We start from the raw sequence: 25,475 nt of genomic DNA on the forward strand, positions 1-25,475 counted from the left end.
TGCTCCTGTTCCAGACCTCTAAATATGAAACTGGCAAAGGGCTCAGTAACCAGACCTCTCCTCTTCCCTACCTACACTCGCTTCCTTGGGGCATTTAGTCCCACGGCTTTAAATACTATTTATATTTCTTTGTCCACCTAGCCTCGAAGATTTAAATGTCATTTATATATAGTGATAATTTCCAAAATTATATTTCCAGGCCCATCCTCTTCCTTACACCCTACTTACATACAAATTCCTACTCTACGTCTCCACTTGACTCCAAAAGGCATCACGAACTTAACACACCCTAAATCAGACATTTAATATTCCTCCTACCAAACTGCTCCTCTCACAATCTTCCCCCAGCTTCGGTAAATGGAAACTGTTCTTCCACTTACTCAGGGCAAAATCTTGGAATCATCCTTGACTCCTTTCTTTCTCTCACATCCCACATCCAATCCATCGGCAAAATCATTTTGATTGTCTTCAAAATATATCCAGAATTTGACTACTTCTCGCCACCTCCACCATCACCTTTATCCAAATTACTATTAATTCTCACCCGGATTATAGTAGTAGCCCCCGAACTCTCACCTGTAGTAAAACTCTTACCAAATCTCGCTGGGAAGGCCACATAAGGACTGAAAAATGACTGATGGGGGCTTCCCTGGTGGTCCAGTTGTTAAGACTCCTCACTCCCAATGCAGAGGGTTTGATCACTGGTCAGGGAACTAGATCCCACATGCTGCAACTAAAGATCCAGCATGCCGCAACTAAGACCCAGCGCAGCCAAAAATAAGTTGTGTTTTTTTTTTAAAGAGAGAGAAATGACTGATGGATTTGCCGAAGTGGGTCACTGGTAACGTTGATAAGACTGCTTTCACTGGATTGATCGGTAGGCATAAAAGCCTGACAGAACTGGATTCCACTCTATAGTGGAATCCTACATGCTCCTGTTGATCTGTAATAACTTACCAAGAAAATTTCCCTTTCAGAGCCCTTGTATTTGCTCTTCCTTCTGCCTGGACCACCTTTCTTCCAGGTAGTCACATCTGGAATACCTGCTTTCTCTCTCTCTCTCTCTCCTGAATTCAGATTTCTATTAAAATGACAGCTTCTGAGAGAAGATTTCTCCTATCAGGCTGTTTAAAATAGCACCATCCACTCTCAGTCCCTTTATTTCTTTATCTTTTCTTTTTCTCTTCATAGCATTTATCAATTTTTTTTTTTTTTTTTTTTTTTTTTGCGTTACGCGGGCTTCTCACTGTTGCGGCCTCTCCCGTTGCGGAGCACAGGCTCCGGACGCGCAGGCTCAGCGGCCGTGGCTCACGGGCCTAGCCGCTCCATGGCATGTGGGATTTTCCTGGACCGGGGCACGAACCCGTGTTCCCTGCATCGGCAGGCGGACTCTCAACCACTGCGCCAGCAGGGAAGCGCCAATCATTATTTGAATGTATATCTTTATTGGACGTCTCCCCACCCCACTACACACACTAGAATGTAAGCTCCATGAGGGCAGGGGCTTTGTTTTGTTCACCTACTGCATACCTAGCCGGGCAAATAGTGGGTACTCAATAAATATCTGTTGAATGAATAAATAAGAGACATTCGTCTCAAACGCATAGAGTTACTACCAAGAACGCGCAAGCATACAAAACTTTAAGACCTCCGAATATGCCCCCTTGGACTCCAGGAATGTGGTCTTGCACCCTTAGCGCCTCACTTTGACGTCCCCCTCTTAGAAGACATACGGTAGCGCCTCCGCCCGCGCTCAAATCTCGGAAAAGGCGGGGCGGAGGGTTTATGATCACCCTGCGACCGCCTGCCCCGCGACGCGCCGGGTGCTGGCTCAGCCTTTCGCTCTCCCGGCCTCCCCCTCCCTGGTTCCGCGCTCTGGTTCCGCCATGGAATCCAACAAGGATGAAGCCGAGCGCTGTATTAGCATCGCCCTCAAGGCCATCCAGAGCAACCAGCCTGACCGGGCGCTCCGCTTCCTGGAGAAGGCGCAGCGGCTGTACCCGACGCCGCGAGTTCGCGGTGAGTGTGAGGTGCCGGAGACACGGAGGGGACATTAGAACTGATGGGGGGAATACGGGAACGGACCGACAGGAGCAGTTGGAGGAGGGGGAGGGGTGGCGAGGCGCGGCTACGCCTGCGCGCTGAGACGCGCGGTGGCCGCCGGGAGGTGTAGTCTTTGGCTCCCACGCCTCTCCGGGATGCTGGACACCTGATGACAGGGGCGACAGCGACTTCAGATTTCCAGGTGCTTGCAGAACGCTCTGAGATTTGGAGTTCCCAAGAATGAGAGGCGCTGGCAGACGGGGCGAAAGGAACTTACGTGGAAGAGAAACCGAAACTACTTTTCCCAAGGGGCCTTTCGGTGGCCCAAGGCCAGTTGCCGGCCTGAGAAATATTATAGTTCAGGAAAATAAAGATAACTCCTCTGCAGGAGAGAATGAGTTCTATAGAGGAAAAGAGGACTTCCGACCTTCGGACGGCCTGAAAAGGCATCTCCATATCTTCACTCCCTCGCACGTCTCCGGGCGAGGGCCAGGGACCACCCTCCCCAAACTAGAGCCTGCCTTTTTCACATTCCACACACCACCTTGGAGCGTCTGTCCTGAGACGACCGGGCTCTTCACTCCCTCCTGGAGACTCTTCGCCCGCTTGCGAGACTCAGAGCGATGGCCTTACCCTCCCCCACCCACCCTCGCCCCCAAGAGTCCATCAATGGCCGGCCATACGGACGGCTGGACAGCCACAGGCTGCTAAGCGGCCCTAGACTGTTTCCAAACCAGAGAGGGAATAGTGAGGTTGTTTCTACTACTGATCACCTTCCTCTACCCAGGAACCCTTTTTTTCTTTAACCTAAGTCTTCTTTGGAGTTTTTCTTCATACACGCTGGAGGGGAGAAAGAGGTTGTCCATTAAACATACAGAGTTTGCGCCTGCAATTACCACTTAGTAAAGTGGCGTGTAGCAGGTACTCAGAAGACCCGGGTTCTCATCCTAACTGCTACCATGTGATCTTTCTGAGCTTGGGTTTCCTCAACTGGAAAATTAGAGGATTGGCACAGATAATGTGAATAACAATCATACCCATAGTGCTTTTCAGTTTAGAGAGCTCTTTCAGTGCATTTTCTCTCTTGAGCCTGCCCTATCAGGGAGGCAGAGCAAAGATCATTATCTTTGTTCTATAGATGAGGAAATACCTCAGAGGCCAGGGACTTACCCGGATTACACAGCTAGAAATTGGAAAGTTCTGTGACTCTCTGCATGTTTAGTAAAGGAATGAAGTGAAACTGAACAGCAGCAGTCAGCCTTCCAACCCTTCTTACCTGCGTTATGCAATTGAGAAAGGGTAATAGTGGTGGAAGAGGCAGCCTGGAATGCCTGAATTTTTCTCCCTCCTGATTCTGCGGGTTGATCTTTGGCCTGTTTGCCTTAGAGAGAGTTTCAGTCTGTATTTTCCAGGACTCCTGAGGTAACCTGCTCAAGGAACTTTTCTGTGAAATCACACTCTGTAAAGGGGAGCCCTCTATATGGGGCAGGGGGGCTTCCAGCTCTCAGCGTTCTGACTCTGATACTTCAAGGGTTCAGAAACAGGCAGCCAAGAAAGGATGGTAACAACATGGCCTGTGGAGCTCTTCTGTCAGCAAGCCCCCTCGTCCAGTTCAGGTGCTTGGATGGGTGTCCTTCCTGGGGCACAAGTACTGGAATTTGCTCAGGCAGAAGAGTGACCTGCTGCATATTTGTCATATTAATGTTATTCTGAAAAGAGTATATGGCTCGTGACTCTCTGTGAACTTCACCTTGTGCCATCTGCAGCCCTGCACTGAGCTGACAAGGATGTGGGGGTAATTTGGGCTTGAGATGGGGAAAGCTTGGTTAAAAAATATTAGGTAGTTGTCTACACTTGATGTTTAAAGTTTGAACTCATTCCGGATATGCATTTAATGCAAAGACTTCTTTCTTTTCTTTCATTTGTAAAGTCTCTGCTTGTTGCTAAGTGGTAATAACAAGATTGGTAAGACATGATTGTTCACCTTAAGGAGTTTCCAATCTAGTGAAGGAGACAGAGTTACAGAAAACGTAATATTGCAAACCATAAAACAAGAGCTGTGATTAAACAAAAATTAAGCACAGTGTTAGATGCTGAGAACTTAAAGATGGATGTGAAGAATCCAGTCCCTTCCCTCCATGAGTTCAGTCTGCTGAGGTGGAGGGGAGTTTGGGGGCCGGGGGCGGCGTGGAGGATACACTATAAGCAGTATCATGACGGGGACGTAAAATAATTGTAGATCACAGCGAGGGAAGGCTTCAGGGAGTAGGATGGGAGGCCGCATTTGAACTGCACTTTGGAGGAAGGTAGGAGACTTGAGAAGGGCATACGGGGGAAAAAGACATGGAGGCTGCAAGTTGTAAGAGGTGTGGGGGAAGGGATTGAGTTTAACAAGATGTGGAGGCTGTGGCGGTAGTAATTTGAGTGCAGAGAGGACTATGGTTGGAAAATAGGATGGAGCCAGATGGTGGGAATTCTTTCCTGCCATGCCAGGATATTTTCACTTTATTCTGTAGTTAATGGAAAAACTACTGAAGTTTTTGATAGCAGGAGGAAGATAAGGGTACTGTTCTTAAAAAGAGAACAGCATAGGGGCTTCCCTGGTGGCGCAGTGGTTAAGAATCTGCCTGCCAACGCAGGGGACACGGGTTCGAGCCCTGCTCCGGGAAGATCCCCCATGCCGCAGAGCAGCTAAGCCGTGCACCACAACTACTGAGCCTGTGCTCTAGAACCCGCGAGCCACAACTCCTGAGCCTGCGTGCCACAACTACTGAAGCCCGTGTGCCTAGAGCACGTGCTCCGCAGCAAGAGAAGCCACGACAATTAGACGCCCGCCTACCGCAACAAAGAGTAGCCCCTGCTCACCACAACTAGAAAAGCCCACACAGAGCAACAAAGACCCAACACAGCCAAAAATAAAAAACAAACAAACAAATAAATAAATTTATTTAAAAAAAAATAGAGAACAGCATAAAGGGTTAATGAGTGGGAAGAGAGACTCAAGGCAGAAACCTGTTGGGAGACACTTGCCTTGTGTGGGTTAGGAGTTACGAGGGCCTGAGATAAGGCAGCATGGATCAGGATAAAGTCACTGGAGGAAAGGTACCGAGCCTTCTGTGAGAAAAGGATGCTGAGGAGAAATAGGGACTCAAAATTCAAGCCTGTGTGACCAGGAAGAAACCAAGGCTGAAGAACATGGGTGGGAAGAGATGGGCAGAGTGCAAGGTGCCTGTGGGATGTTCCAAAGAAGCTGTCAGCTTGGAGCTCAGGAGAGAGCTCCCGATTCCAGGTGAAAGTCTGCTGTCATCAGCTGGATGGAGCTCATTGGAGTTGTGCCTGGCTGAGGTCACTGTGGGAAAGTGTGAAGCGTGTAGCAGAGGCTGCTGCAGGCACAACCATTGCCACATCTGCCCTTAGGCAATAGGCAGAGACAGAGGAAGCAGGAGAGTGAGCTAGAGCAACAGCAGGAAGAGGCAGTCCCAGGAGAGGGCAGTGGCCAGGGAGCCACGGAGCCATGTGTCAGGGAGGCTGTGAGCAGCACTGTCAGTTGCTGCAGAGGCCACATGGGAAAAGGGCAGGTCGAGAAATGAAGGGGAGAGGGGCAAGAGCATGGGGGAAGATTGGTCTTGGAGAAGTGGAAGGACAGGCGGAGGGCTGGGGTGAGAGGAGGCTCAGAGAAACCTCAAAGGGTCAGGGGACCTCACAGTGAAAGGATGTGAGGGGACTTGAAACTCTGCCGCAGGAGGTGGGGTGGGGAGGCACCGAGGGCTGGACAGATGTAGCAGGGCCCTGAGCTGGGAAGTCACAGGGCAGGGGGCCAGTCTGTCCCTTTCTGAGAGTTTCTATCCAGCCCCTGCAGCCTGGTAGCCCTTGGCTTCACTGCAGGCAATGATGGAAGGCACTGTGTTTTCCAGGGAGCTGATGAGAACATCTGCAGACCTCAGTTTCCCCAGCGTACAAAGTGAGGGTTAGCCATGGAGGACAGCTCGGCTGCCTCAGATTCAGTGGAAGCACCTGGCACAGAGACTGACACAGTTCAGAATGAGTAGCTGGTAATACTGTGATCTGGGCTGATGAACTGGCCAGCCACGGGAGCAGGCTGGCCAGGGAGGTAAGGGATCCCAAGGTGGGGCACTGGGGAACTCAGGGCTTCGGAAGGTAAAGTCTCAGCACTCAGCAGGCTTTGGACCTAGTTGTAACCGTGAGATGTCAGGCCGTCCCAGACTCCAGGTCCATGCCAAAGGCTGCCCAAGGTTCTATGCAATGGCTGGCCCTGGGGTCCAGGCTAAGTCAGGAAGGCCAGCGCACGGGAGAAGGGAGGATTGGTAGCTGAGAGAGTTTGGCATTCAGGGTCCAGGAATGAGGGATGTACCAGGGCTGGCAAGGTCCAGGGTGGGGCTGTCTGTCGAAGGACTGAGCGCACCCCCCATTGTGCGATCAGTCCTTCCATTTACCTTATTTCATAGAATCTTACTAACCCCCCTGAACAACTCTGTGAGGGCAGGGACTGTGTCTTCACTGAGGAATTAGATAACTTGACAAGGCCATGTGGCTAATTAGCAAAGGCCCCAGACTGTCCAGCCCCACTCCCAGGCTCTTTCCCTAATCCAGCCTCCCTCTCCTCACTTAGCTTGGGCACTGCAGGTACATGGAGACACCTGGAGATGAAGTTACAGTAACAGATGACACAGTGTTTGTTGGGCATTGTGCTCAGTTCTTTGTAAGCATTCACTCATTTACTGATTTACTCTTGCAAGTTTCTTGAGGAAGATAGTTTTACATGGAGAAGCTAAGTTAACTTGTCCAAGGTGACTCTGATAGCAAGTGGCAGGCCAGGTTTGAAGCGGGCAGTCTGACTCTCCAGTCTGGGTTTGAGGAGGGGCCTCCCCTAGTAGCTTTGGCCGTAGAAATGCTCTCACATCTACCTGAGCTGCTACTGCTCCCACCCCAGCTTTGGTCTCTTCCACCAATTTCCCTTCTTTTTTTTTTTTTTCCCCCTTCTTTTTAAATGTCTGCCAGCTTTACTGGGAAGCGGCAGAGTCAGGATTTGAACCCAGTCACGTCTGTCTAACTCTATCGCCACATTAAGCTATTCTGTCTCCTACTCTTTTGTTACTTTGCCTGTCAGCCACTGTGCCATGAAGGATGTAACAGTGAGACAGGATGAGGCGGTCACATTTGGGGCCTAGCAGAGGGGATGTCCAGGCCACAAGAGAGACAATTTTGTCTACAACCAGAAATCGTGAACTGCCACCTCAAATAGGAACATTCTGTGTGACCCAGAGCACATCCATTCCCCTTTGGGCTCTCTTTCTGCAGTGTAGGGAAATTAGAGGGGCTGATTCCGTGTAACTGCCTAAAAAGCTTCCAGACTCTTCCCTGAAAGGTACTGGAGAGAGTCCATCCCATCTCCTGGCTGATGCTCCTGTGCATCTACAGCAACGGAATGGCTGGTCACGTTGTCCTTAGGGCATCAGCCTGGACCACTGGGGCTTCCAGAGAAATCGAAATAAACAGCTTCTTTAAAAGCCCTAGGAAAGGGCTTCCCTGGTGGCGCAGTGGTTGAGAGTCCGCCTGCCGATGCAGGGGACACGGGTTCGTGCCCCGGTCCGGGAAGATCCCACATGCCGCGGAGCGGCTGGGCCCGTGAGCCATGGCCGCTGAGCCTGCGCGTCCGGAGCCTGTGCTCCGCAACGGGAGAGGCCACAACAGTGAGAGGCCCGCATAAAAAAAAAAAAAAAAAAAAAAAAAAAAAAAAAGCCCTAGGAAACCAGCAAACCAGCTCCTCCCTCAGTGCCATCTTGATCAGCATCGCTTTACCTGTTGGTTTCTTCCTTTGCCATTTCCTTGGTGCCTGGCATAGACCTGGAGCCTGGGACGGCCTGACGTCTCACGGTTACAACTGGGTCCAAAGCCAGCTGGGTGCTGAGACTTCGCCTTCCTAAGACTTGCAGCTCCCCGGTGCCCACACCTTGGGTCCCCTCACCTCCCTGGCCAGCCAGTTCATCAGCCCAGGTCACAGTATTAGCAGCCCCTCATTTCGAACTTTTACTCTATGTCAGTCTTTGTGCCAGGTGCTTATACACATCTCATTTCATCCTTATCTACTGTGAGGAAAGCGAGATTCAGAGCAATTTCACAGATCAGCCAGGGTCAGTGTTAGGAAGTGGCTGAGCTGAGATTTGAAACCTGGGTCTTTGTGAATGAACTTCTCTCTTGGAACAGCTGTGCTGGAAGGGGCTCCCCCTGCCAGGCTCGTGTGTTCTGGGATAGCAACGTAGTCAAGAGCATCGTTTCAGGAGCTGGACATCCTGGAATTTAAGTGCTGCTACTCATCTTGTATAGCCACAGGCAAGGTGATCAAACGCAGCTCCTCCCTTACAACAGGGATGGCAGTAATAAGACCCAGCTCTAAAGTCACTATCAAGATTAAATGGGTGTGGGCTTCCCTGGTGGTGCAGTGGTTGAGAGTCCGCCTGCCGATGCAGGGGACACGGGTTCGTGCCGCAGTCTGGGAAGATCCCACATGCTGCGGAGCGGCTGGGCCCGTGAGCCATGACTGCTGACCCATGACCGCTGAGCCCGCGCGTCCGGAACCTGTGCTTCACAACGGGAGAGGCCACAACAGTGAGAGGCCCGTGTACTGCAAAAAAAAAAAAAAAAAAAAAGATTAAATGGGTGAATACATGCAGAGCACCGTGTCCAGGCCTCCTGAGTCAGTAAGCACTCATCACTCTCTCCTCTCTGAGTGCCTTCTCAGGCTTTGCTACAGGGGCCTCTCCACCCCATCATGCAGGGCAGGCTCACCTGTCAGCCTCTGTATTGGGATTTCCCAGCTGCTGACTCAGTGAGGACACGTGAATTTACAGCGGTGGCTCAGGACACAGTGGTCCACTTGAGCCCCAGTGCTCTGCTCTCAGCGAGCCCTGCTCCAGGCTTTGGGTGAGACCCACATGCGTCGCAGTAGAGAGTGTCTGACACCCAGCACGGTGCCTGGAGCCCCACAAGCACCTGGCACATTTGAGAAGGAAGCTGATGACCATCCAGACTGTGCTGCCATCCTTCCTCTGCACAGAGGTGTCCTGGGTCCCTGCAGTGGTCCAGATGCCTGGTTTCCCAGGGTGCTGTACCCCAGGCATGACTAGGGGGCTCAGAGCTGGTTTTGTGCCTGTAATAAATGGGCACAGGGGACTCCTGCCAGAGATATAGGCCTTTCCTCATTGAGTCGGCAGGCACCAAGGACTTGGGTTTGAATAACTGTGACCCTCTCTGAGGGTGACAGCTAAGGCCCTGTATAGACTATGAACATTGAAGTAGGACATTTGATGTGGCCAGCCATTTGGAAAAGGTGAGCAATAGCAAGCAGTGAGCACAGCAGATGTTAGTCCTGAGTCTCACACCACCCCTGGCCCTCTGGGGCAGAATCACTGCCCCCCCATTCCTCTCCATGGCTAAGGGAGAGGAAGCCTTCTCCAGGAAGCCTTCCGACCAATCCCAGCTGACTCAGATGGTCCTGCTAAGTGGAATCCCCATTACAGAGTACTTTGCCCATCTTCTCACTCAATGGAAGGTGGCTATTAAACACATTACTTTGGGATTTTAAAAACCTAAAGCGTTAATGGTTTATTTTTATGCTGAGTTTAAAAATGATCTATACCCGGGCTTCCCTGGTGGTTGAGAGTCTGCCTGCTGATGCAGGGGACACGGGTTCGTGCCCCGGTCCAGGAAGATCCCACATACCACGGAGCGGCTGGGCCCGTGAGCCATGGCCGCTGATCCTGCGCGTCCGGAGCCTGTGCTCCGCAACGGGAGAGGCCACAACGGTGAGAGGCCTGCGTACCGCAAAAAAAAAAAAAAGATCTATACCCTAAGAACTGTGGATCCTAAGAGAGCAGGCAACTATCCCGTTAGCCCTCCACAGGCCCAAGTCAGGGAAGGAGCGAGCTTCGTTGGGAAAAAGACTGGGTGGGATGCGGGGGTCCTGGGATCTCCCAGGGCCAGGCAGTCCCTCAGCCATTGCACATGGCCTTGCTGGAGGAGGAGCCCTGAATAGTTTCCTTGCTTTTGCACAGCCCTGATCGAGTCCCTCAACCAGAAACCACAGTCGGCCAGCGACCAACCACAACCCACAGAGGCAACCCAGGCGACCCATAGGAAAGCAGGTGGGGCCGGCACCCCCTCGGCCAACGGTGAAGCCGGAGGAGGAGAGAGCACCAAAGGCTACACTGCCGAACAAGTAGCGGCCGTGAAAAGGTAGAGGGCTGGGCAGCAGGCAGGGGCCAGAGCCTGGTGTGTTGGGACATTTTCAACTCTAGAGAAGGCTTCCTGCAGCCTGTCATCCACCTCACCTGGGAGGGTCTTAAGGCTGGAGGAGGTTCAAGAAGTCGAGCTCACCAGACCCTCTCCTTGTTTCCCACAAGGCTCTGGAGTGCCGGCCTCAGGGCTCCACTGTTCCTCCCGCCAAGACAACCCACAGCAGAGGCTGGAAATGCTGACACTGCCGGCTTCCTCTGCCACTGGCCAGCAGGTCCTGGGCCTCGTTACACAGCCCTGTTTGTCAGAGATGAGGCCTGGTCTCCCCTCCAGATACTCCCACAACCCACACTCCTGCCCCCAACAAAGGCCCTTTCAGATCAGAGCCTGTGTTGGGTAGAGTGGAGACAGGAGATGGTTATCCCTCCGAGGCTTGGGCCGACCCTGCACAGAGCAGCTCACTACCAGGCTGAGATGTCCAGCCAAGGCTTCTCAGGCGTAGCTACTCCTCCCATTTCTCCTGAGGCCTCCCTACCAGCCAGCCTCGGGAATCCCTCTGCAGTCATTCCCACATGGTCCTGGCTGCTACTGAAGACATTGGCAGGCTTCAGGCCTGGGGTTCAGCCTCTGTGTGACCCAGCGTGACTATAGTTTGCCATAAAAGCATTTGCCAAATTTACATCTTTCTGACCAGACAGGATTTTGACCAGACAAGCCCATGGGTTATAAGCAATAGAAACTGATTGTGGGCCAAGAGTCAGGGGTTCTCCAGGGAGCCCAGGAATAAGAATTAGTGGAAGAGAAACAGCATCTCTTCAGGGCCCTGAGATGGGGTGAACAGACACCTGCCGTGTCTGGCCTCTCTGTTACCCTCTCAGACTCGGATAGCCAGGAGAGTAGAGCTGGCAGAGCCTGGAACACACCTGCCCTTGGGCAGAAGCCCCTGATGGACGGACACTGACAGTCCTGTGGTTGCCTGCAGTGAGGGTGCTGTTAGCTCAGGGAAATGGTTCCTGGCCTGGCAAAAACAGCAACTGTCCCCTCTTAAATCCTGAGCGTATTCTTGCTGTCTCTACTGGGCCTGTCCTGCTGGTCCCCAAGCCTGCTCAGAGCTGTGCACCCACACTGCTCTTTCCTCGCCCGCCACACCTCCCCTACGTGTTTCTCCACGTAGAGGTCCCCCACCAAGCTCCACTCTCTTCTCTAGGGTCAAGCAATGTAAAGATTACTACGAGATCCTGGGGGTGAGCAGAGGGGCCTCAGATGAGGACCTGAAGAAGGCCTACCGCAGACTGGCCCTCAAGTTCCACCCTGACAAGAACCGTGCGCCTGGCGCCACTGAAGCTTTCAAAGGTGAGCCGGCCCTGGTTCCCTAGTGTCTGGGTGTTCTGATCGCCTGTCCTTGGGGGGGTGGGAGGAGGGAGGGAGGGAGGAGGGAGGGAGGGAGGGAGAAGGGGCTTTTCCAGGAAATGGCCTTGGGAAGTGGCTCAGGTCCTCCCAGCTCAGGAGCTGCTTCCTGGGAAGAAGGTCCTAGTAGCCGCCTCCAGCCACATGGTCTGTCAGCACAGATGGCGCCACTCTCGTTGCCTCTCAATCCCCAGGGGTTACAGGTGGGGAGCTGAGGCAAGAGAGGCCAGGTGGCTTCTCCAAGGTCACATGGTGATTGAGGGGCAGAAGCAGGCCTCCTGACTCACCCGTGTTCACGTCCTCATCCTGGGATCTTGGTAATAGTTTCCCTGTGCTGAGAAACTGTGTGGCCCTGAGTCAGAGCTTGGCCTCCTCAGCACCAGCAGCCATGGCCAACCCACCCCGGCCTCTTTACACACACACACCCTCCCTCTCACACCACACACAGCCTAGGGCCTGCCCTGGGGGGACGTGAAAGTCTCTCTGGCCTCAGGGCCTGTTGGTTCTGGGGTGGGTGCTTCAGTTCTGGCTGAAATGATAAGCTGCCCTTTAATCATTTATATTTTCACCGAGCAAATCAGGCACACGTGCGGGCTCTGTGCCAGCACTGAGTTGCTGGGCGCTGCAGTTCCACAGACATCTCTTCTCTCACACCCACCTTGTCCTCCGTGGGACCTTCAGGATCTTAGGCTCACTCCCTCTGGGCGATGGCGTGGTGACTAGCCCTGTCTGGCCCAAGCAGGGTGCTGTGCAGTACGGGGGCTGGGACCACAGCCAGATGGGGAGTCTGCGGCAGAGCAGACGCCAAGACCCAGTGTGCCGTCTCACAGCGCTGCCCCAGGTGCTCCATTGCAGGCTGCTTGGGGTTGGTCCCCAGTGAGGCAGTCTGCAGGCATCTTCCCCCCCCTGCTGGTCCGCCAGCCCCAGGGGAAGAAGGAGAATGGGACTGGGGAGGCAGGGTAGCTGTAGTTAATGTTTCTCCAGCCCTGACCTCTGCCTGCAGCCCTGCACTACAGGCACTGAGAGACCACACCTGGCCTCGGGGCCTGTCACAATGGGAAGAGGAGGAACATTCTCCTTATTCTCAGGGGTTGCAGGTTGTGAAGAGATGCAGCTTTGACCTCCTTTGAGAGAGTGGGCCGCTGGCGAAGGAGCAAGAGACGAAGGAGGGCTCGGAGCTGGGGCCTTCGGGGCACAGGCCTCCCACCTCGGGGGCTCTAATGGGGAGGCCCCTGGGCTGGGCCAAGGAAGAGCAGCTGGGACCTGGACCCCAGGGAAGACAGGGCTCGCCCTGCCACACCGCCAGCAGTGGTGAGCCGGGGGACGTGGCCCCTCCTGGGAGTTCCTGCTGCTCTCCAGTTTACAGCAGCACACCACATGTTTGTGCAGCCCTCATGTCGTGCTATGACTTCAAGATTACATACCCTCCAGAAAGGGGGTGCCCCATCCCACTGGACACCCCAAGAGAGAGTGATGAGGTGGGGGCGTTTTGGTGGTTTTCATAAGTCAGAGAGCCGACTTGAAGCAAGACACACCTGGGTTTGATTCCTGGCTCTGCAGCATCAGACCTGCGTGAGCTGACACTACACCTCTCTGAGCCTCAGTTTTCTCATTGGTAAAATGGAGATGGGCTGTTAGGAGTAAGAAAGATAATGCCCATAAAGGGCCTGGTGTGTAGAAAAAATCGGACCATCGTCGCGAGGTGGAGAGCAAGGAGCCTGAGCATTAATCCTCCACCCGGCCCAGGCTGCCCGCAATCACGTAGAGGTATTCCTGCATGTCCCCCACCCGCCCCCTCTTGCTCAACAGCCAGACTTCCTGCTGGCCCCTAGGACTCCTGCTTCCTAGAGCAGCACTTGAGTACCTGAAGGAAGTGAGTGCTTGGCTGCCACGGGCGCCTCCAGCCGCACCCCCAGCATCCTCGGGCCTGACCTTTCTACCTCCTTTCTAGCCATTGGCACAGCATACGCAGTACTTAGCAACCCAGAGAAAAGGAAGCAGTATGACCAGTTCGGCGATGACAAGAGCCAGGCAGCCCGGCACGGCCATGGGCACGGGGACTTCCACCGCGGCTTTGAAGCTGACATCTCCCCTGAAGACCTCTTCAACATGTTCTTTGGAGGTGGCTTCCCATCTAGTAAGTCCCCCCGCTGTCCCCACAGCCAGGCCTCCCTGGTGGTGATGGTGGGAGACTGGATGCCAGCCTCTCCCGTTCCCAGCAGCCCCACTCCTGACTCAGTCCCTCTGACCCTCCAGGTAACGTCCATGTCTATAGCAACGGCCGCATGCGCTACACGTACCATCAAAGGCAGGACCGCAGGGAGAACCAGGGTGATGTGAGTGAGGAGAGCGCTGGGGAGGGGATGGGGAGGGTGCCTGGTGACACCCGAGGGGATAGGGCCTGGGCTGGGGAGTGATACCCCTCGCTGACACTCTGCGGCAGCAGTGCCCCCAGAACTTAAGCCAGGAAGCCATCTTGGCCCCCCCGTGCCATCCTGCTGAGGGACACCAAAGGGAACCATACTGCCCAGCACCCACGGCCAGAGTGGGGGTTTCATGGCCTCTGCTGGGGAACGTAATGCAGAAATTTCTCTACCTGCAGGCAGGTTCCAGTGTGAATGGCCTTTGTGAGGTCCATTTGTTCTTTTGGGGTTTATTCCTTTTTTTAAGATTTAATTTTATTCATTTTTGGCTGCATTGGGTCTTTGTTGCTGTGCACGGGCTTTCTCTAGTTGCTGCGAGCGGGGGCTACTCTTCGTTGCGGCGTGCGGGCTTCTCATTGCGGTGGCTTCTCTTGTTGCAGAGCACAGGCCCTAGGTGCGGGGGCTTCAGTAGTTGTGGCACACCAGCTCTAGAGCGCAGGCTCAGTAGCTGTGGTGCACGGGCTTAGCTGCTCCGCGGGATGTGGGATCTTCCGGGACCAGGGTGTGAACCCGTGTTCCCTGCATTGACGGCGGATTCTCAACCACTGCACCACCAGGGAAGTCCCGGTCAATTTGGTTAAGTCCTAAGTGACATTTTCCAAGCAACGGAAAGTTAAACTTAATGATAGAATTGAAAGCATGACAACATAGGGCTGGCTCTTCTTGCTTCTTTTCAGCACTCTTTAAAAATGTATACAGGGACTTCCCTGGTGGTACAGTGGTTAAGAGTCTGCCTGCCAGTGCAGGGGACACGGGTTCAATCTCTGGTCCAGGAAGATCCCACATGCCACAAGGCAACTAAGCCCATGCGCCACAATTACTGAGCCTGTGCTCTAGAGCCCGCGAGCCACAACTGCTGAGCCCGTGTGCCACAACTACTGAAGCCCACGCACCTAGAGCCCGTGCTCCACAACAAGAGAAGCCACCTCAATGAGAAGCCTACGCACCGCAACAAAGAGTAGCCCCTGCTCGCCACAACTAGAAAAAGCCCGTGCCCAGCAACAAAGACCCAATGCAGCCAATAAATAAATAAATAAATAAATAAATAAATAACAGCAAAGAGTAGCCCCTGCTCGCCACAACTAGGAAAAGCCTGTGCCCAGCAACGAAGACCCAACGCAGCCAATACATGAATAAATAAAATTTATTAGAAAAAATGTATACAAAACTATAACAAGACAGTGCATCAAACATATTTTGAATGCCACAGATTATAAGACCAGCTGGCTGACTAAAATTAAAGCAGTTAGCTGAGATTAAAATATTGCGGACAGTTGCAGAATATTTAAAATTATGCCAGGCAGAGGGATTCTCTTTTGCTCTGATAACGTGGCCTTCTGTTTTTATCCATGTTTTAAACTTTTATTTTGTGTGTATTTAACACACAGAAGAGTTTTTTAAATCACAGATTATCACACAGTGAACAAATTTTTTTATTTATAATTTCTTAACTGGCAGTTTTTAAATTGGTAATATAGTCATATGGTTCAGAATTCAGAAGGGTGTATATAGGGAAGGTCTCCCTCCAGCCCTGCCTCCCAAGTGTCTGGAGGCAGACACTTTCTTTGTTTGTTTGTTTTTTGTTTTTTTTGCGGTACGCGAGCCTTTCAGTGTTGTGGCCTCTCCCGTTGCGGAGCACAGGCTCAGCGGCCATGGCTCACGGGCCCAGCCGCTCCGCAGTATGTGGGATCTTCTCGGACCGGGGCACGAACCGTGTCCCCTGCATCGGCAGGCAGACTCTCAACCACTGCGCCACCAGGGAAGCCCTGGAGGCAGACACTTCTGTTCGCTTTTTTTTTGGTATTCTCTCACAAGTAAATACGTGTACCCACCTCCCACCCCAGCATTTAACCCCAGTTGCTGCTTTGTTTTTATCTGGGGAAACTGGCAGGTAGAGGAGTTTCTGTATTTTGGGGACCCGTGGGAGGGAAAGGGAGGGAGCGGCGTCATGGCCTATCTGCATGGCAGCTGGCTGCCACCACCTGGACTCCATTGTGCTGGGGGAGCTGGAGGCGTTTGCCGCCAGTGTTGCCCCCCACCCAGGTCCAGCTTGGGTGACCGTTGGCTCTTCCCTCCAGGGTGGGCTGGGGGTGTTTGTCCAGCTGATGCCCATCCTCATCCTGATCCTCGTGTCAGCTCTCAGCCAGCTCATGGTTTCCAGTCCACCCTACAGCCTCAGCCTGAGACCGTGAGTACCTGCAGCTGGGGTGATGTGGGATGGTGGGTACACAGGGGCCTTTGAGTCTCAGCCCCCATCAGGGGCCTTCCTTCCCATCCTCGTCCTGCAGGTTCTTGATCAAAATGCAGAAAGATGATTAGAATCCAGACTTTCCCTGTTAAGCTGAGGTTCTTGATCTTGTAAGGATCATAGTCCCCTAAGAAAATGCAATGAAACCTGCAGCTCTTTTCCCTAGAACACTGCACATACACCTGGTTTGCATATGATTTCACAGGCTGCATGACACTCTCCCGATCTTATCTGCAAGCCTTGAAATAAGAACCGCTTCTCTTCCATTCTGGTTGGGGGCCCTGGGGCCATGGGAAGAACAGGGGCTCTAGAGTCAGAGCAAGGGTGGCTTTGAATCCCAGCTCCTCTACTAACTAAGCAGCTGTGTGACCCTGGAGTTGTTACATAACTTCTCTGAGCCCTGGTTTCCTCATTTATAAAATGGGAAGAATAATAACATCTACTTGCTTATGAAAAATAAATGAGTAATACACATAAAATGCCAGGCTCATTAGAAATGCTTGACAAATTTGTTGAATGACTATATGGTCTCAACCACCGATAGTGAACTTGGGCAAGTTATTTGCCCTTTTAAAGCGTCAGCTCCCCTCATTTATTTCCAGCACCTGGCCCAGGATCTGATACAGAGCTGGTGCTCAGCTTCTATTGCTGGAAGCCCTCTGCTCCCATCTAGTGGCCTGGCTCTGCCTGGGAGCCTGGCAGGATCCCTCTCAGCCAGCAGGGAGCAGAGTCGGTCCACTGGACCCACACCAGCAGGCACAGGCGCTCTGTGGCCTGATGCCAGCCTTCTTCTCTGCAGCCCGAGAGCTGAGAGGCAAGAATGGGCAGACAGGGGCTGTTCTCACCAGAGCACTAACTCCTGTCTGCATGTTGAGGCTCTTCCCTGAGCCTGCAGAGCCTGCAGTTGGAGCTGGAAGATAGAATCCAAGAGATGGAAGGATACAACTCCTTGGAATCCTTCCTGTCATTTTGTTCCTGAGACTCTTCACTCTGTACTGGGAGCTCCTGGATACACAGGCAGGCCCTTAGCAACGATTGGCTTAGGGGATGAATGAGGGAATGGAGGCACAGGGAGCTCAGGTCACACAGCTCGTTAGAGGTGGAGCCTGTGTTCGCTCCGGGTTCCCTCCTTCCCTGACCAGGCCCTCCCAGAGAGGGGCTTCTCCACAGAAGCCCCAGCAGCGGTGTGGTAAGCAGAGAGCCTGAGGAAGGCCTTGCCGTAGTCTGTGCCGCTCATACGGGAGGGACCCCCTGCCTTTTCTCCACACCCTCATTTGGGTAGCGTGGAGTTCCTGCTCTAGTTTGGGAAGGAAGCAGCTGCTCCTGTGGCCTGTGTGGCGCCTCCTGTTGGGAGCCCCAGTCATCCCTAGAGCTGCCCTGGGCCTGGGGACCCAAGCCCACTTTGTGCCTGGTCTGTTTCTGGCCAGGTCGGTGGGCCACGTCCACAGGCGAGTCACTGACCACCTGAACGTCGTTTACTACGTGGCAGACACGTTCTCTGAGGAGTACACAGGCTCCAGCCTCAAAATGGTTGAACGGAATGTGGAAGACGATTATATTGCCAATCTCCGAAACAACTGTTGGAAGGAGAAGCAGCAAAGTGAGTGTGTGTGTGTGTGTGTGTGCGTGAGAGAGAGAGAGAGAGAGTGTGTGTGTGTGTGTGTGAGAGAGAGAGAGAGAGAGTGTGTGTGTGTGTGTGTGTGTGAGAGAGAGAGAGAGAGAGAGTGTGTGTGTGTGTGTGTGTGTGTGTGTGTGAGAGAGAGAGAGAGAGAGAGAGTGTGTGTGTGTGTGTGTGTGTGTGTGTGTGTGTGTGTGTGTGTTTGGGGGCACAAAGCTTGAGAGCAGGGAAGGAAAAAGCCCTGCTCCCCCAGTGATCTGTGGGCGCAGCACCTGGCACTGCCCTGCGCCAGCCCAGTCCTAGCCAAGAACCGGCCTCCACCCCTGTGTTTCCCTGGGGCTGGGAGCCAGGAGCCACCTGGAGATGTCCTCCAGCTTCCCGTAAATCACTGCAATCAGCCTGTTGTTTGGCTGCCGCAGGTAAGTATGTAGAGAGAGATTGGAACATTTCTCCTCCCCACCCACCGATTGGGCATCTGGATCTATCCGTGGGACCCTGGGGCCGTCTCACCAGAATAACAGGTTCTCTCTTTGCCTGGCCTCACCTATACTCTGTAGAAAGGGGCCTCTATTCTGCTCCCAAGGTGGGACCATATTTCCTTCTCCAGGGTCTACCCTAAGGGAAGCCAGCTCTGCCCCAGCTCCTGGGCCTGTAACTACCTTTCCCCTCCCGAAAAGGCCAAGCAGGCATCGTAGCAGCCTTAGAGGTTGCCCTAACCCTGCCACATTGCTTTGCAGAGGAAGGCTTGCTGTACCGGGCCCGCTACTTTGGCGACGCAGACATGTACCACAAAGCACAGAAGATGGGCACCCCGAGCTGTAACCGACTGTCAGAGGTGCAGGCCTCCCTGCATGGATAGTCCTGGGCCCGCCTGCCACCGAGGTCCAAGTATGAGCCAGGGCCTCCTCTGCCCTGCAACTCCTGGCAGCTCTGGCCTTGGTCATGAGGCAGAGGAGGGTGGGAGGAGGGAGGGAGGGCGCCTGTGATCGTGGCACGGTTTCCCTGTCCCCAGCCTGGCCTCCAGCCTGCAGAGTTGGGACAGCTCTGGGGTGTGCTGGGAAACTGCAGTTTTAGTGCCCTTCAGTGCTCCTCCACAGCACCCTACCCCGCTTGCTGACTCTGGAGCTGTGGGGTGCCCAAGGCTGCTGCTGAGGGCCACTCATGCCTCCTTGGTCTACTTCAGCCATCCAGTCCCCCATGGCCCTTTCCCAAGTGCAGCAGACTATTATCTGTGCCCTGGGATTTAGGCTGCCGAGTATTACTGGGCCCCCGAAAGCCCCCCCGACACTCCCCTGCTGACACCAGGATGAACCACGTGGGAACGGGTGGGCCGAGAGCCCTTCCTCTTCCCCTGTCCTTCCAGGCAGGAGGAAATGGAACAAGGTGGTTGGGCAGCCAGACAGCGCCCCGGGGGGGAGCCGACAGGCTGGGAGCAGGAGGGGCGCGTGCCCCCAGACTGGTCCTTGTCTGGTGGGGTCAGAGGCACTCTTAACACCACTGCACCTGGAAGCCGCAGGCATCCGGCCCGCCCAGGCCTCTCACCTGTGGTCAGAAGAAGGGAACAGAAGGTCATGAGTTCAGGGTCGAAGGAACAGAGAACCCTTAGCACAGAATGAGTGGGGAAAAAAGGTGCTGGTCGCAGGCTCCCCGCCTCCTTTACCCCTGTGTGTGGATAACAGGCTCTGTTCCCAGCATTTGCCAGAGGGGACAGCTTGGACCAAGTCCAGAGGAGTGTGGGCAGAGCCGCTAATGGTTCTTTTTTGTGTTGGTCCGCTTGCCCACCCCCTCCTCTGCCTGTGTCCCCTCAGCAGGGATCCAGCTACAGACTCTGCTTAGAGGCCGTTTGCTGGTGCCTCTGGGAGAGAGAAACAGGCTGCAGGAGGGCGACGGGGCAGGGGCTGAGGTGGGCGGCGCCGGACAGGGCCGAGGAGTTGGCTTGTTAGTGTGGGCTGAGCTGGAGGCTCTGGGGCACGTAACTGCCAAGCTAACTGTTACCACTCTCCTCCCCAGACTATGAAATCCCTGGAGAATTTGTGGTGACATGCACTGAGCCAAGGTGACGAACTGTATATTTAAGGAAAGACAAAAAAAGAAAAAAAATTAAAATGGAATTGGAGGCCGGACGCTGCACAACTGCCCTCTCTCTCACCCAGTAACTGCAGAAAGCTGTTAGGACAGACAGGAAAACCTGACATGGGGCTGCTTCCCTTCCTCCCAGGGCTGGCAGAAGCTCAGGCTTCTCATCGGCTCTCTCCTAGGATACAGAAACCATGACAACGAAAGTAGAATGTAAAACTTGCAGCAAATGTCTGTAGGAAGGGCTGGGGAGGGGGCACCCAACTGCCTTTCTTCCCCCCTCCCAGGGGCTACCACCAGTCATCTCAGTGGAGGTAATCAGAGGTGTTGGCCAAGGATAGAGAGGAGGAGGAAAGAGAACTCTGTAGAATGTAATTTATAGATGCGTGTATATGTATGTATCTATTTATATGTAAATAACACATATAAAGATATAGAGATATATAGAGATATAGTCTACTTTTTAAACTATGCAGGGATTTGGTTGTTGAGTTGATTTCTTCCCTGTTTTAGAAAACAAAGCCTGTTTGGGGAAGGCAGCCTGGTCCTTCAAAGGCTAGACATTAGCCGTAGCTGACAGCATGAGGAAAGTTGGGCCACAGCTTTTAACGTTCCCCTCAACCCCAGCCTGTTTTTGATGGCAGCAGTAATCATGATAGCATAAATCTACAGAGAACTTGGAAGGTTGCCAGCTGTATGGTTAAACTGGAGGGGAGCAGGCTGCAGGGGAAGAAAGGACTCCTGGGGCCAGATGCCAGGTCAGTATTGAGTCATGGTAGAGGCCCCAGATGGCCTGTGGGGATGAGACCACCCACCGCAAGTTTGGCCAGCTCAGGTGGGCACTTTGTTTTGTCCTGGTGCCCGGGACCCCCCTGCCCCCACTGCCACTGAGAGCAGCAGTGTTGGAGAGGGGAGCCAGGTTCTGCCTGACCACCTCCCCGCTTAGTCCCTATGTGAGTTTTGCCTTATAGGTGCCCCAGGGCACAGCCCCATTGTTGCTACTGGTTTTTCCTAAGCCATGTACCAAGGACTCCAGAAGGCTTTTCCTCCCAGAGTCAACCACGTGGGGCCCAGGACGCTGGGGCAGAAGCCGACTCCTGAAGAAAGTCCATGACCGTGGGCGCCTCTGTCTCTACCCTCCGTGGACGTGATGCCACCCGGCCTTCTCTTGCACGTTGGATAAAGGATGCACCTGAACCAGAAGGGTTTTCTTATGGTCACCCTCAAATGAGGATTTTTCTCCAAACAGCAGTTGCTGCCAGGGCAAGGGAGGGAGGTTTTATTTATTCCCACAGTTTATACTGGGCCTTTTGGAATTACCGTTTTTCCCAAATTTTCCTCTGGTGGTGGGTGTGTCATTGAGCCTGCCATCCTCCAAAGCCTTACTGCCCCAAGCTGCCAGCCAGGAGGGGATCACTACCCTCCCAGAGCTTTTCTTCGCTCTTTTTATAAAAGTTCCCCAACAAATAGGATTCTTGCTGGGAAAAGGAGCTTGGTTGAGGAGAAATGTCAAATACGGTTTTTAAACAAGGTCCTGCCCTGTGATGAAGCGCCCTTCCCCCCCCCCGCCACCCCCCCACCCCCCCCCGCCCAAAGAGATGCTCAGACCTGGATGTGGGTGAGAGCGCCCTGCCCATGGTGGCCCTGGTGCTCGGCTCCCACCACCCCAACCCTCTGGTCTCAGTAGATGTCCCTAGATGGGCTGAGCCATGTGCAATAAGAACATAGATCCTAATGGATCCACTGAGAAGCTGTATTTCTTGAAATAGAATTCTGAAATTGTATATCTATAAATATATGTTTATTATGTGATTGTTTGGCCTTGGTGGGTCTGTGTTGAGCAAGGGGGTTGAGCTGCGTGGGGAGCAGGGCACAAGCACCTGTTGCTGCTGACTCCAGCCCATACCACCGGGAGTTTTGGTGGCAAGCCTGAATGTCCCCTCGCCCCAGCTGACAGCCGCTTCAGTCACAAGTGTTGTTCCAGGGCTGAATCCATCCCCGCAAAGGGTAAGAGGCTCAATTAGGCCAGGGCCCTGGGGTCCCTGACGCCAGTCCAGGGTGGGCAGCCCGGGCCACGGTCACAGCCCCTGCCTCCCCTTGGTCCTGCTCCCTCCCTTCCATCCCTCTGATTCCATCAGGCCTGCTGTGAGCCCAGCAGATTTCCCTTCTCCCCAGCCCGGAGCTCGAGCCCACCCTGGCCCAGGGCAAGGGAAAAGTTCTCCAAGTTTCTTTCCGTCTCTGGCTGCACAGCCTTCCCAGCCACCCTCCTCCCCCAGAGGGCTGGAGAAGCTCGAAATATGGCAGCCCAAGTAGGGCTTTACGTAAATGGAGCAGCAGATCTGCCCGGGCCTCCCAGAGACAGGGCACAGCAGCCCTGACTGGTGGCCCCAGGCCCCTCCTGCTGCCGCTCCAGCCAAAGACAGGCAGGCTGCCCGGTGGTGCCACTGCAGCCCGGGAGCTCATTGGCTGCCCCCACCCGGGTCACTGCAGCCTGCCCAGCCTGGTCTGCGAGCTGCCACTTGTTGGCTGCACTTGGCAGGGGCGTTGCCAGCCGCCCCCATTAACCCACCCGAACCCCCTGCCCTTGGCTGTGTGGCTCCGTGAGCCAAAAGGGGTGGGACAGACGCCGTCGACTGTTTGCTGCAAAAAAGAGCCTTTGACAAGCGTCCCCACCCACTGTCAGGTGGCAAAACAAGCGCCTAGTCCATCCAGGCTCCTGGGATCAGCCAGCTTATCTCCTTGTCCCAGGCTGCCCCCAGGTCTCGAGAAAGGAACTGCTCCAAGGGGCAAGGAACACACACCCCAGCCTGACTGTAACCTCATCCCTGCCCCGAGTTCCCTGGGCAGGGTCACCTGGTTGTTGAGGGCAGGCGCACAGACAGATTCGGGTAAATAGACTTGACACGGTGTCGGCTCTGGAGCAGCTCAGAATCCTTACCAAAGGTCACACCATGTGATTTGAGCAAGTCTGCCCATTTCCCAGAGCAGGAAACAGGTCTGGGGTAGGGAAGGTGATGCCCAAGGGTCTCCATGAAGCTGTGCATATCTTTGGGGTCTATGTGGCAGAGCAATCATTCTGAAAACATTTGCTGTCCTCGAGGGGATCAAACCCACTCGTGCCAAGTAGAGTGTCAGGAGTCCTGAGTTCAGAAGGGTGGGAAAGGGGGGAAAGACCACACTAAGGAAATGGACTTAATCTGAGGGGCTGGAGCTGGGGCCAGGCTGCCCTTACGAGCCATGCACTCTCTCTCCAGGCAATGACAAAGGCGTCCACCCTGCTATGCAGGGCGGCTTCCCTGAGCTGGAGTCACACCCCAGAGGCAGTGTGGTGGATCAGTTGGGTGTCAGTGTGGACCCCACAGCCCAGCTGCCTCCTGGGCTGATCCACGGACTAGCTGGGTGGTCTTGGGTGTGTCACTTAAGCTCCCTCTGTCTCAGTGGCCTCATCTTCAAAATGCAGGTAATAAAACCACCTACTTCATTGGGTTATTTTGAGGAGTAAAAGTTATCACATATACACACTTTAAAAGAAACAGTCCGGTACATAGGAAGATCTATTTAAGTGTTGTTATTCATTCTCAGTCAAAGATTAACTGAGCACTAACTGGGTGTCAAATCCCACTCCAGACACCGAAACCACAAAGGCAGCTGAGACTCGGGCTGCCCTGGAGGAACTACCGGCCGGGTAGGTGAACCGGCGTTCAGCAGACCCCAGTGGGCAGAGGACTGTGACGGCAACAAACCTGGGAGCATGGAGGTGCGAGCGGCTCTGGCTGGGGACTCTCGGTAAAGAAACTGGCATCTGTGAAGGAGGTGAGAGTGTGGGCAGAGCCTCGGGTGGGGTGAGTCCTCTGGCTAGAGGGGACAGTGTGGGCAAAGTCCTGAAGCTGGGTAAGTACAGGAGGGACCGCATTCAGGGAACAATGCATATGCCAGGTCCCCAGTCTATAATTGTCACCTCACAAGGTACACCCAGTGGCCTTGGGCAGAGAAAGAACTTCACTGGGAATGAATGAACAAGAGACCCTGAGCTTCCCGAATCCTGGCTGTCCCCTGTCCACTCTGTTCAGCATTCAGCAAGCGTGTCTGAGCCTTTCTTGGTGCTGGGCCCTGCCCTCAGAGACAGCCCTGTAAGGCCAGCCATGCGGGAGGCGGGCAGGGGAGTGGGGACAGAGGTTGGCAAAGCTGGAGGGCTAGGCCGTGGCATTCACACTGTCACCCCTGTCCCCCCGACCCTCATGGAGGGATGTTTCACCAGGAACAGAGCCCAGGCTTCCTGTTACTTCCAATAGCCCCACAGCTGTTTGGGCAGGAAATAAAGGTCCAGGGCCCAGACAGGACAAGGGGTGCGAGGGGCATCTGTAGGACCCCCATGGCCAAACAGCCCTCCCAGAGCCCAGGAGTTGGGGCTTTGCTTGGGAGAAGAGTGGGGAGTCTGACTGCCACACCCTGTTTACCCCATTCTCCCCTTTCCCTTCATTAATTTAGTCTAAACAAAGTCCCAGGGAGGGCCTGGCTGCCTTCTGTAGCTCTGACTCGGGCTGGAGTTTTCCTTGGGGAGGATGGGGTACACTTCTCCAGTGGAGCTGGTACTCGTAAGGCCAAGAGGTCAGGCTTAGGGCCTTCAGGGACTCTGGTCAGCACTCCCACTACCTTAACTGGATGGACTGTCGCCATTTTTCTGATGGACACAGTGAAGGGGCCCAAGAGACAGGCACCCAAATAGTGCAGGAGGATGCTGACGATCTCTTTACAGATAAGGGAAGTGGAGGCCGGAAGGATGGAGTGAGGTCCTTTTCCTGTCTCCAGGTGACCTGCAGGCCCTCACACTCTGACCTCACTGCCCGATGCAGCTCCTTCTGCCCGGAGCCTCCCTGTGGCTCCGCCACTGTCCTCTGGGAGGCCTGCCTGTGTTCCCACAGCCTGGGCCTGCTCTGCCCTCTCACTGAAGGTGCTCGTGCAGTTCTTGGAAGAAGGCTTCACAGCCTGAAGAGGCAAGGGCCCGTCTGGGGCCTGTCCACTTGTTCAGCGCTGCAGTCCTGGGGCCTGGACACAGTGGGGCCTCCATGAACACTGCTGAGGAAGAAAGGGGCACCCCCCAGCACTGAGACACCTTTCTGACGGCCACTTGTGGCTGTCCCTCTGCAGCTTTCTCCACCTTGCATACCCTGCCCAGCGTCACCCTGTAGGTAGCTTTGTAGCCATAAACCCACATGCAGGACCAGGGACACTTCTGTCAAACTTGACAGGCTCCAATGAGGACGAGCATCCAGCTGGACGGATAGCATATGTGAACCAGGCTCCTGTGAGATAAGCACTGAGTGAGGCCTCTCCCTTTTCCCCGCCTCATGGGGGAAGCAGAGTCCTGCTGAAAATGCCCACCACTTCTCCTCTCCCTGAGGGGGGA

General features: G+C 54.1%; 1 protein-coding gene across 3 annotated transcripts; it reads left to right on the top strand.

Moving 5' to 3' along the window:
* The first annotated feature begins 1,812 nt into the window (after positions 1 to 1,812).
* Positions 1,813 to 21,164, top strand: DNAJB12 (DnaJ heat shock protein family (Hsp40) member B12). Of its 3 annotated transcripts, none has more exons than XM_082854698.1 (9): positions 1,813 to 2,019; positions 10,116 to 10,296; positions 11,504 to 11,649; positions 13,655 to 13,840; positions 13,960 to 14,039; positions 16,205 to 16,314; positions 17,802 to 17,974; positions 18,730 to 18,880; positions 20,003 to 21,164. In XM_082854698.1, exons 1-8 carry the CDS (start codon positions 1,887 to 1,889, stop codon positions 18,849 to 18,851), a joined length of 1,131 nt encoding a protein of 376 aa, XP_082710824.1. In that variant the 5' UTR covers positions 1,813 to 1,886; the 3' UTR covers positions 18,852 to 18,880; positions 20,003 to 21,164. The 3 variants fall into 3 exon arrangements, with proteins under 3 accessions (XP_082710824.1, XP_082710825.1, XP_082710823.1); XM_082854699.1 differs by having other exon boundaries at positions 18,730 to 18,874; XM_082854697.1 differs by having other exon boundaries at positions 18,730 to 18,827.
* The last annotated feature ends 4,311 nt before the right edge of the window (positions 21,165 to 25,475 follow it).

Source organism: Leucopleurus acutus (assembly GCF_964270905.1).
Source record: "Leucopleurus acutus genome assembly, chromosome: 14".
Taxonomy (NCBI): Eukaryota; Metazoa; Chordata; class Mammalia; order Artiodactyla; family Delphinidae; genus Leucopleurus; species Leucopleurus acutus.

Bases quoted from the DNA above. Each gene is read 5' to 3' on its own strand.
- DNAJB12 (XM_082854697.1), top strand. From the start codon at position 1,887: ATGGAATCCAACAAGGATGAAGCCGAGCGCTGTATTAGCATCGCCCTC. The intron at 11,650-13,654 runs GTGAGCCGGCCC...CCTCCTTTCTAG, and splicing joins CGCCACTGAAGCTTTCAAAG to CCATTGGCACAGCATACGCA. The intron at 17,975-18,729 runs GTGAGTGTGTGT...ATTGCTTTGCAG, and splicing joins TTGGAAGGAGAAGCAGCAAA to AGGAAGGCTTGCTGTACCGG.